At 45.0% G+C, this 12,623-nt stretch overlaps 1 protein-coding gene across 3 annotated transcripts in view; it reads right to left on the bottom strand.

Annotated features, from left to right (window-relative positions):
• LOC138582147 (zinc finger protein interacting with ribonucleoprotein K-like) overlaps positions 1-11,066 on the bottom strand; it is a 205,258-nt gene extending 194,192 nt beyond the window's left edge. For all 3 annotated transcript variants that reach the window (XM_069653175.1, XM_069653174.1, XM_069653172.1), the window contains exon 1: positions 10,922-11,066. In XM_069653175.1, the coding sequence (XP_069509276.1) occupies positions 10,922-10,945 (24 nt within the window). In that variant the 5' untranslated portion in view covers positions 10,946-11,066. The remainder of the gene's footprint in view (positions 1-10,921) is intronic.
• Positions 11,067-12,623: the final 1,557 nt, after the last annotated feature.

Raw genomic sequence — 12,623 nt, forward strand, 5'->3', positions numbered from 1 at the left:
ATGAGATCTCCATCTGGATCCGCTCTATGAAGGACTGACTAAGATACAGAGAGAGCAGACAAGCAGCTGTTAATGCACAGGAGTTTGCTGATAAGCAGGAGGGGAGGGCCCATCCATGTTAGTTGAAAAGACTTGAAGCAGAAATGTCTAAAACTACTGATCATAGAAGCTGTAGTGGTGCTATTGGCTCTGGATCCTCTTCTATTCTAGATTCCCCAAAGGATCTGCTGAATGTGTATGATGTGAAAGAGTATATGCTTTTAAGTTCCAGAAGGTGAGTGCTGAAGATCAGATGGCCTGGCTTACCAATGTATGTACACCGAGTGGATACAATGCCCATAGGGACATCGATGTGAATGATAGGATAGATTATGCCACATTGAAAGGTGCACTCTTTATAAAGCTTTGAAAGACAACTTCCCAATACTTACATTGATTTAGAGACCTCATAAACAAAGATCATGTGGCATGGGTGACATTTGTGAATGTATGGGTGGCATGATGGCCAGAAAACGACCACTATTCAAGACATGATCCATTTGCTCATGTTGCAACATATATTTGATTATTGTGTCCCTGATTTAAAGCACCACTTGGCTTATTACTAGGATCTAGATCCAAGAAGTGGACAATAGTAACTGACGTGCGTGTGGCCACAGAGTATCCCACAAGGACAAAGGGGTTTCTCACAAGAATGAGGCCGAGCAGAAACAAAAACACAAGAGTAATAATAAACATCAATCCAAACAGGCCCACAAACTAGAAAGGGGTAAATCAAATGGGCGCCATGGTAAGGGTAGTGGGGCTCCTATGACCAAACACATCTGATCACAGTAAGCCGCCATTATGTTTGTCCTTTGTTACTTGTACGGCTTGTGGAACAAGTGATCACGTGAAGTGGGTCCCCAGATGTAAAGCTAAGACCTTGGGGGTCCACTCTGAACACAGCCTTCTCTGAAAAAGAAGGAAATGTCATCTCAGAGGTATCCTTCTCTTCTGTTAATGAGCCTTTGGGCATTCAAGGTGAGTTTGTGGTAGTATCCCCTGGGTCCTGTGAACAACAGGTATCTGAAACCTATGCCTCCAACCGTGAGAACCAAATATCTTACTTTAGGGAGGGTGTCATGTGTATCCCAGGCACTGGGGCCAGTAGGACAGTGGTAGACTCCAGCATTGGAGACACAGCGAATGCTGCTAAGGCTCCTCTCCTTCCTACTAAACTGGTAGATGGTTCTCCACAAATGTTCCATGTCATGACTGTTACTCTCACAGGCCACAAAATGTGTATCTTCTCTGCCTACGAGAAAATAACTTGATAATTTGATGGCATAATATTTTTATGGGGAAAAACATAGTGACCCATGAAGAAGCATTAGCACCATTGTAAATGTGCATTTCAATATTGTTCCCCTCCTGGACCCATTGGAACATAAATAAAGGGGTAGAATAAGTCTAAAAGTTAAGATTTGAGTTATGCGAAGGATAAATGATCCCATTCACTATCGACCACATGCCAATGCCCAGTAAAGGGTTAGAGTGTGAGCCAGTGTTTGGACTTATTAAACATAAGGAACACTAAATAGAGCAGTATGTTAACTGAAAACATACAGCTGGCTACAAACCGATGCAAAATTATATTACTAGGAGTAACAATGCTTGTCTTTATTTATAAAGTAAATCCTTTGAGCCCACAATGCAGCTGATCACTTATGATCTGTAGCTTACTCCACAACAGTTGTGGCAGAGGCACACAAAAAGAGTCTTCAGACAGCTGCCTAATATTGGCTTAATATAAAGTCAGGAAATGGATGAGCATAAATGATCTTGGTGTTAGCTATGTCCAAGCCAAATGTACTCAAAGGGCAACAATTTGCGCATCTGCTTTGAGGCTCAACATTAGGTAACTCGTCTGCCCACTTCCTAGGGGAGGTCTTGGGTGTATTGTGGCAGCAAAAGCCAGGGTTAACATAGGCACTGGACTCCAATGCAGTTGCCCCTCCTCCTCCTCACACCCCATATTGATCTTTCCTGTCTGGAATGCACAACATAGAGCCCATATTTATGATGTATGTGTCAAAATTGCATTGTTCTTACCACGTCCTCAGATTTCATCTATTCCTGCTATGACGCATCACTACACTGCTGCCGGCAGCTGGATTCAGCAAGCCTTTGTCCTCCATGAACACATGCAGCCTCACCATGCAGGCCCCATTCGGACCGTAACACTCTCCCAGATCTGTGCGTTAGCATCAGAAGGCCTTAAACCACTCTATTACAGACAATGGGCCTCATTACACGGACGGCGGTAACCATGGCGCTATTAGCGCCATGGTTGCCGCCGGTATTTTACCGAGTCCGCCATGGTGAATGGCGGAATTACCGCCCTATTCCAAGGTGTGTGGGGGCAGTAATTCCCCATTCACTGTGGCCCTTCCCCATTCCCATTTTTGCCCCTTTAGGGCTCAATGGGAATGGGGAAGGCGGTAATTACGGTACCGCAAATTGCGGAACCGTAATTACCTCCTAGGTCCCTTTGCGGGTCCCGTCCTTAACGGCTGGTAAAACCAGACGTTAAGGTAGGGTCCCACAAAGGGACCTCGTAGTAAGGCGGTAAGGGTTTACCGGCACTGGTACCCTTACCGGTACCGGTAAACCCTTACCGCCGTCCGTGTAATGAGGCCCAATATGTTCATTTTTCAAACCACTGGCAATGCTTCTCTTCCTCAACACCAGAGCTTGGACTACCCATTTTTCCGGCTAATTATTAATGCTATGAAAAGACACACTTACAAAATCTAATTAATCCCATGTAGGCCTGGATCATGTAGCGAAAAACTACATCCAGCAGGTTCTAGTGTTGCCATTGGGGGGTTTGGTGTGGAGTATTTTGACATACTTGCTGGTGTGATGTGAGATATTTATTCTACCACACCAGTTAATGTTCACATGGACAACTTTTTCGAACTAACTACTTACAGGTCTCAGTGACCACTCCTCTGTGATCTCTTCTTAGAGAAAGAAGAAGCAGGCTTACCCCCAGGCAGGCAGACCCCTTCGTTCTCTGTATGCATGCACCTCAGTGCTGCTCCAGAGCCCACCACCCGGAGCACTTTCTTCAACAGGCTTGAATGGCAGACGGATACACAGGGGTCTTCCATGTAACTGATAGTAACCTGGTACACTGCTGCCATCTAGAGAGCAGCGGCGCACAGTGCAATTAGTGCATACGAACATTTCAGAAGGAATACTCAATGACAAACTGGTAAACAAAGAAGGCTGACTCTGTAGCCAACACTAAACTCAAGCCAAAGGCAAAGGAGAAACCAAAGGCCAACACGCATTGACAAAGTCAACCCAAAGACAAAGGGGAAACACAAGCCCAACAAGCACTGGCAAAGCCAATAGGGCCGCCACTGCAAATTGGCTTTCCCAATGCTTGTGTAAAGATTTGACACAACATTACTGACTAACCATTATTTCAAGGCATCCTCTCAGCTAAAGTGTGTTTGTGAATAGAAGAGCCTGTATGTTGCTCTACTACTGAGAATGTTATATGAATACAGCATAATCTTATTCGAACCAAGTGTAGTAATGGAGATGAGAGTTGCACCGGGTCAGGCCACGCCCCCCACGTATTCCCAAGTATGAACGAAGACACAATGAACTGTTCAGTGAACCATCAGTGAAACACTAAGGATCATGTAGCCACCATTATGAGTAGAAATGTTGTGTGGCACAAGCAGTTTACACATATAGAAGTAGGAGGTTCCAGGATATGTAGCTAGCATACACATGCAATAGACACAAAGTACATACACCAGAAAGGAAGAACACTAACATGGCAGTGAGGGAACAAAAGTGTTGTGTTTGCTCTGACCTAAAATATGTAAAGCCTCAATTCCGAAATACTGCATCCTGACATAGAATTGATTAGCACACAGTGTTCCAGGCCTCACAAGGCTCAGACATTAGCACAACACCAAGGTCAGTGCACCGAAGGGAGGGTTGCCCAAGAAGCTGAAACCGCACCAGATAACATTTCCCAGAGCACGAGCAGACAATTATAAGGTTAATTCGTTTCATTTGGTAACAGTGAGAAATACACGCATCTTGTCCTTTGAGTCTCGAAGGAATGACCAGGCACTCCTGCGGAGAACCCCCAATCATTATACAAGTACTTAAAATATATTCAAGAAAATTCTAGAAACATTGTTATATGAAATTAAATTTGTTTATATACCCACAAAATTAGTGAATCAAAGAAACAAATTAATGTTCATATATTGTATTTTCAGTCATGAATTGAATAACTCTTTCAATCACTGAACATCATTTTATAACGATGCAAGTTCAAATGCACCAACAAAAGAAATAATTAATGTGTACAATCCCAGGAAAACAAGTATTGAGAAACATTCTTCATGATCCCCTAATTTACGACAGCATGTTACACAAGAGAAATCTATGTATATATATATATATATATATATATATATATATATATATATATATATATATATATATATATATATATATATATATATATATATGTGATGAATCTTCATTGATTCTCTTGTAGTCATTATGTATATATAGAATTCAATTTGATTTGTAATGGATAGTTTATTGGATAATCAATTCATCATGGGGAGTGTAATTTACTTACCTTAATATTCAATTAAAGTCCTGACTGCAACTGCTGTATAAATACTATATAAAAGTAAAATAAAAATAACGTTGAGCACCTATTAGAGCCAACTACCCAACTTGATAATTTACAAACGATCGTATGGTAAATTTGGCCGAATTCAGCCAGTTTATTTGATCGTTTGTAAACGATCACGTTTCGGTAATCACTACCAAATATGGGGAGCGGGAGTTGCAGGGGTGTCCCCTGCTCCCCATGTTTGGTAGTGATGGCTTTTGGAGGTGGGGGACGAGGAAAAAAAAAGAAAAGCAGACCCTTAGATCTGACCTGCCTCAGAGGAATGATCTGATGTAGCATTGTCAGTGTGAAAGCGGCCATCATTGAGTTAATTAGGGGGTTGGTGGGTGAGTGTTTTGGGGGTGGGTTTTTTTTTTTTGTTTTTGCAGATTTGGCCGCTGCAAAATTAGCATAGTGGGCACATTGACCAATGTCAATTTGGCCACCACCAATTGTGCCACGGCCAAACCGTATACAACCATAGAAATCACAAATGGAAGGGGACCACTATTGAAGCAACGTATTCGGCATATGCCAGGGGGGTAATCACTTGGATCGCACCAAACATACCCTTTCAGTTATTGCTGTCCACAGTGGAGTCGGACGGGAGAATGGTGGCGATACAGGGAATGGTTGAAAACAGAGAGTTGTGTATTATTAACACATACGCCCCGAATCAGGATACAGTAGCCTATTTTAAGGCCCTGTATGGAAAAGTCAGTCCGTACCTGGGGGGCGCGGTCATATGGGGAGGAGACTTTAATTGCACGCTAGACCCCAGGGTGGACAGATCAGACAAAAAACTAGACAAGCCTAGCCATGCAGCCAAAACTCTGAAGACCCTGCTAAGCAACTTCCAGTAAGAAGATATTTGGAGACTGCACCACCCACATGATAGACACTATTCACATTACTCTGCCCTACAAAATCAGTACACACGGTTAGATTACATGTTCGCCAACCCGAAACTTACCGGGGAGATAGTGAAGTCGGAATGTAAAGCAAGGGTCCTATCGGACCACTCACCCTTGATCTTAACGTGGCAACATCAGCCCCCTAGAGCCAAGATCCCAACGTGGTGGCTCAGAGCTGAAGCACTGTTCAGGGAGGACCTGAGGGAGGAGATGATAGAATATTTTGAAAATAACACTGGAAGCGTAGCATCGGAAAACACTCTGTGGGAGGCATCTAAGGTAGTGGAGAGGGGTGCAGCAATATCAAAATCCAAAGCGTTCCAAGGGGATATAATAAGAGAGTTGCAAGGAACAGAAAGGAAACTAGAAGCAATCATGAATAAAGGGGACACCTCACAGGAAGATGCCAAAGCCGGTGGTCGGTCAAAATACCGAAAATAAAATTTCGAATTGCAAAAAGCACGAAACAAAAATCTCGAAAAAAAAAATATCGAATTTTTTATTTATATGTGTTTTTGGGATCAGGTAAGTAAAAAAAAGGGGTAAAATAAAAAAAAAATGAAAAAAGGGGGGTTGGGGGCGAACCCCCCCATTTTGAAAAAAAACACATTGAAAAAAAAATTAGATATTTTTTTTTTGAGATTTTAAATTCGTGCTTTTTTTTCGAGATTTTACTTTTCGAGATTTTGTCTATAAACCGCCGAAGCCATGAGCCATTACAACAAGAATGTGGAGGCTATTGGGAGAGGCTATGCAACTTAAACTATAAGAAATACATAGAATGGCAACACGCAAGTGGAGATAAGCCGGGGAGGCTGTTGGCATGGCTATACAAACATGAGACCTCAGACCAGCGATAAGAGCGATAAAGGGAGAGAATAGCCAAATATTGGATACCCAGGAGAGTGTAAACGGGGATTATCTTAAATTCTACCGACACCTATATGAAGACGCTAGAGGGGCGAACGAGAACGAGATGAGAGAGATATTAGAAGACATCAGGTTACCTAAACTAAGTACAGAAGAGAAAGAGAACTGAGAAGTCCCCCTTACACTAGAGCAGTTAGAAATAGTGGTCAGACATTTACCAACTAGGAAAGCCCCAGGGACGGATGGGCTCCCCAGTGAGTTCTACAAAACATACAGGTTGGAGGTGTTCCCCCCATTATTGGCGATGCTAAATGAGGCCTTCGAGATAGGGAGACTACCGGAAGAGAGGCAATAATTCACCGTCATCAGTACTGTCTGGCAGATGGCTTACTGGAACTGTGTATCTTCTGAGAGACTGGAATTGCCACTAGACAGACCCAAACCTGACACTGAAAACGACCACAGCACCTGTCAACCTTGGACCTTCTATAACTGAACCAAAGGCATGAGTAGTTGTCTCCAATGGTCCCTACTTACCTATCGTGGTTTTTCTTCAAGTCAGAGTTCAGGGGTCACGATTGCATACCATGGTTGGTGCCCCCACTTCCCACGGGGAATTCAATGGGCATAAAGTACTATACCTACAACTACTCTTACCTTACTGTGAGCAATGGTGTTCAGGTCTAGGATTCCTTCCCAAGACCCCTCAGTACTGTCACTTTCCAAAGAACGTTCCTTTTACCTTTGCTCCAAGCTTCTTTTAGGTGGTCCTTGTGACTGCTTGAATCCCTTTCTATGTACTTTCCTCTGAACTAGCCCCAGTGGAACACTGATGATTCGACTGGTCAGGTAGGGAAGGACTATTGCCCCCCCCCGACTGCTTTAGCTAGAACAGCATTTATTATTTTGTATACTCTGTATGCTAATAAAGTGGAGAGTAGACCATTAACTGTGCATGTATATATGTGGATTCTGGTTGGCATAGTGAGTAGAACTGTTGACTTTTAATGCTTGTCTGTTATTGAATAAATAGTATATTTTCATACATCTATATGGACATTCTGATGTGTGTCAACTTAATTTGTTGTTACCCCGGATCGCCTAAGCCTCAGCCTTATTGGCCACTCAGTGAGAGTTGGGTTAGGTGAAAGTGTGAACAGTCCTTGCAGGTCCTCTAGGTTGGGTTCCCAGAAACACACACCAGTGTAGGATCTGGACTCCAATTTTAACAGGAGCCAGATAATTCTTGATTAGAGATGAGTGAGAGCACAGGTCTGGTTTGGACTTAAGAGCAAAAAGAATCCTGGCGTCTCTCTCCTCCTCATGCCCCACATGCAGTGGTGGTCTGGCCTACTGGGAACTCTGGAGACTTTCCAGTGGGTCTCCCCTGTTTGTCTGCTCTCCTTACCCTTTCTCTCAGTTCTCCCATGCCATTTCCTTCCATGGGTCTCATTCCGAGTTGGACGGTAGGGGATACCAGGCACCGGTAAGGAGACCGGTGCCGGTAATCCCCTACCGCCTGATTCCGAGGTCCCCTAACGGGAACCGCTAGGGACGTGTGGTCGGACCACACATCCCTTACGGGTCCCGTTAGGGGACCAGGCCGCTAATTACGGGCCTGCCATTAGCAGGCCCGTAAATAGCGCCTTCCCCATTCCCATTGAGCCCTATAAAGGGGGAAAGGTTGGTGCAATGGGGACTTACCGGTCCCGCCAGGGTCCGACTAGACCGGTAAGTCCCTATTGTACCACACCGGACTCGGTCCCATTATCAGTGGCAGTCATGGCGGAAATACCACCAATCTCGGAATGAGGCCCCATGTCTCCTAATCGTCCCCATCCTTTTTGTGCAAAGAACTTGTTATAAAGCTTACAGTATGTTATTCCTTGGTCTTAACAAATGTTTAATGTAATTTTTTGTGTAATAAAACTACTTTTTAATCCCTATGCAGGAACAAAAGTGGTTTGAAATTCACTATTTTGACCCATTTTTCAAGGTTTTTTGGGCAGAAAGCCCCCCCCCCCCCCAAAGCGTACATTGGAGGGTTGGGGTTGCTTGCTACATCGGCTCACATGGTGTAATATAGAGACACATTGAAAAACATTCCCAGGGCCACTTTTGGTTCTGAGTCCACTCCTGTCCACAGTACTCATACCGCCACCATATGCTGACCAGACACATCCCACACCTGGCATCTTGCCTTTTCATGCCCCCAATGCAAAACCCAAATGCCGAAGCCAAATGGTTGAATTGTTTATTTACAACATACAATGTATCATTATTTCAAAATGTGCCCTCGTTGTTATTTCTCAACACAGTTAAAAGAGAAGGCCCATTTTGTTCCTGCCAACTTGGGAAGAGTGTAGGGACACCGTTATGTTTTTTTAAATTATGTTATTTTTAGAATGTATGTCTTATTTCGCCAATTTTCTTCCTGCCCTACCAATTTAAATCCCAGTTAGAAGGAATGCCTACCAGAGAAACCCCCATTACTATAGATAGGCAAGCAGAAAATAAACATAATTGTATCATTATCATATATATGAAGGTTGCACAGTCAGAGGGACTTAGAATGTGTGGGGCTTCAGCCCCACTTTTCTCCCTTTGTCTTGGTATCCACCTACTATTGACTGGTACTAAAGATAAAACACTACCTCTTGGAGGGCTATATAATTACTATCCACACCCCCATGCCTGACCAGTCATCCAATCATGTAAGGGGTGTTTGGTAACCCCCCCAACCCGACACCTCTCCACAACCTATTGGTTAGATTATTCTGGGCTCTAAGGTACTACCCATTACATTCTTTATCGGGGCATATTTAATTATGTCCAATTTGAGTCTGATTACTTTGGGCCTCATTACGAGGTCGGCGGTAAGGGGTTAATGGCAACAGTAAGGGTGCCGTTGCCGTTAACCCCTTACCGTCCTATTACGAGGTCCTTTAGTGGGTCCCGCTAAGGGCGCCTGGTAAAACCAGCAGGAGCCGCTAAAGGATCAGGGAGCTGAGGGATCAGAGAGCTTCTGCCACATGCCTCAGTCGAAGGGGTCCTATTTATGGACACCCTAGGATCCTCCATATTGGATGCCCAGTGAGATTCAAAAGACGCCCTCCGATGAGGGGGCAGGATGCCCTGAGTGCAGCCATCTTACCCCTTCGTGCCAAACTTTACCCCTTTTGTAGGCTTGAGGAAATGGCAGAGCCGGCATTTCCGGGTCACTGCCTGTTTATTCGCCTGGCCTTCCTAATGGCAAGCCTGTGGCTGGCCATCAGCCGTTGCCCTTTCATTTGGAACCGCTCCATCACTGTGGCAACTGACTAAACACTTGTGCCTACGAAATGCTGCTAACAAAAGAAAGACTTTACAACAGTAATTGAGAGGCTGTTGTTAAGGTTCTTTGACGATGTGAAGGAGAGCAGCTTCTTTCAACAAAGGCCCAAAATGGGAAAGGGTGGCTTCAGCCATTAAGTTAAACGGTTGCCCATTAGCAGGGCATTGCTAGAAACAAAGAAGTGTGAAAACCTTGCCACACAGGTCTACAGAGAATGAGCACCCAGGACATTTTACAATCCGCACAGCTCTCCTGAGGATGCTACAGCCAGGGAAAAATCCTTGAACCACTTTCCCATGTGCCAATGTTCTGCTCTGGAGCCCTGTGGGTGGGATATAAACAGCGCCTCCCCCCACCACTCCCCCACCATGCTTGATACACTATTCCATATTCTGCATTTGCCAGCCCTGCAAGTTGCATAGACTGCGTTCTGCACATGTGGAGTCATGATATTCAACACTCGTGTTCCCCACCTTGCTCTTCATCTTGCTGACAGCTTTGCTCTGTCAGTGGTGTTGTTGGATACCAACGCTGAGCCACATTTGTCCAACTTTTCTGGTTGAAAGTGTAGTCATGGTTTGGGTTTCTTCTTGGTCTGTGTTATCTAGCCACAGTAGAGTTAGTTTCACAGGGTCAGTGCTGAGAAGCACCACAGACCGTGCGTTGTACTCGGAGAGGAAGAAAGTGCCATTTTATTGGGTGGCCATTGAAGCACACCACCACAATGTGATAACACTAGCATCACATTGTTGAAGCTGTTTGAGACCCCTTGCGTCAGGAAGAGATGCACTCAGGGATGCAGTGAAGGTGATGTGAGGAGTCTGAAGAGTCAACCCGCCCCCCCCAACCCCAAGCTGTGCCACACTCTGGTCTCACTCTGAGGATGTGGAGTTGCATTATTCAGCCACTGTGTGCCCATCTGGGCTGTCTCCAATTGCAGGAAGACTGTTGAGGTTCTGTCACAAACAAGAGCTCAACTGAAGAATACCCAATTATCAAAGCCCCCCCTTCCCCCACAAACCTATGCATCCAATGTTTTCACCGAAATCCCCACAGAAAGCCTGCATCCCCACGCCCAGGCGGCGTGAGGCGCCTCACCTTATCCGAGGGCTGACGTGACATTTCTCTGCGGAGTGGTAATTTCCAGGTGAAGGGTCGGCGTCGGAGCTGAAAGTGAGCGGCGGGTTTGGGTGAGGGAGTACACTCTGATGCTCAGCTCCCTTCCTATGTCCCGAACGGCAGGAACACATACAGCACTACATCTAACCCATTGCCCACGCCCGCAGCACGAGACACTAATCACTTCAAGGTGTCCAGAGGCAGCATTGCTACAGCCAGACCCCAGATGTAAAGCAACCCAGTATGACACCTTCCATTCCATGGATGCCAATTTTTGACTATCAGTATGGCTGCAGAAATGTCGTCCCTCTCCCTGTGGCCCCACCTGACTTGAATATGAACAAATGGTTCAAACTCTCCTGTAGTCGAAACGGTGCATTTCAAAGCACAATTCTTCAGAGAGAGCTGTATAAGGTCCTAGGATGTACAGGCAGTTCTGAATATATTACAACCGAGCAAGCGTCGCCAAACCGGCTGAACCATCTTTGCAGCTTTCTACTTTAGAACTTGTCACTCAACTTTGAAAGAATTCAACATGGAATGTTTGGATCCCTTATACTGTACAACCGCACTGCATTGCGCGTGCATGCTTTCAAGGCTAATCTCATTTTGGATGTACAGTCAAAACGAAAAACTGTGATCTATACGGGGCTAACCCTTCTGCCCCATTGCTAAAGAACTAAGGGTCAGCTACCGGTTTTGCCCCCCCCCCTCTCCCCACCTCGCACTCGGCACCTACGTTCCAGTCCAGGCTGTATTGATTTCACCATTATTTCTGCTGGAAGTACTTCCAAGCCCATACTTATGAAGGGAAAATTAAAACTTCTACTCTTAAAAAATAAGACCTGGGGGTAGGGAGGAGTGGGGGGGGGCCGTCGGTTGGGGCATCAGCTTTGAAATCCACAGTCTGCCCTTAGTAATGGAAGGATTGGAAAAACAGGGACTCTGCATCTGAACGCTTGAAGTGGGGGCTAAAGGTGGGGGAGCATAGGGGTTTCTCTTAGCTCTAAGAAGCAAATACTGGGAAACCCCCATACCTGATTCCGCGCCTCCAGCACCCCACAAGACTCCTATCTGCTTTTGTAGCCCCAAATCCTATAACTGGCATCCATCCTTTCATGCCCACAACACAAACCACATACCTTGCATTTCAGTGTTTATTTATTTAAATTTATATAGCCCGTAAACAGCCCTTGGGCATCAAGGCACTGTTACATGTGATGAGCTTAGTTACATGAGACTTTTGAGCGTCAAGGTTGGATACATACATACATTATATTTTACATCAGATAGTGTTCAGAGCATTGTATACAAATCGTGTGCAGTGGTAGCTAGGTGAAGAGTAAGGTCTTGAGAGTTTTGCGGGAGCCCATGTGTGAGTTTTCGGCTCTTAGAGAAGTTGGAAGGGTGTTCCATTGCCGGGCTGTCAGGTAAGGAAAGCTGGCTCCTCCTGCTCTGACTCGCTTGATTTTAGCAACTGTGAGCAAGTTGGAGTTCGGAGTTCTGATTGGTCGTGTGGAAATGGATATGTGTATTCTTTGTGACAGGTAGGAGGGGGCCGTTTGGTGAGCACATTTGTGGGTTAGCGCGAGGGTTTTGAAGAGGACGTGCTCTTTAATGGGTAGCCAGTGCGCCTGTTTGAATCGATAAACATGACTTGCTCAGGATCACACACACATTA

Source organism: Ambystoma mexicanum, chromosome 3q (genome assembly GCF_040938575.1).
Source record: "Ambystoma mexicanum isolate Mex_15411 chromosome 3q, UKY_AmexF1_1, whole genome shotgun sequence".
NCBI classification, from domain to species: Eukaryota; Metazoa; Chordata; class Amphibia; order Caudata; family Ambystomatidae; genus Ambystoma; species Ambystoma mexicanum.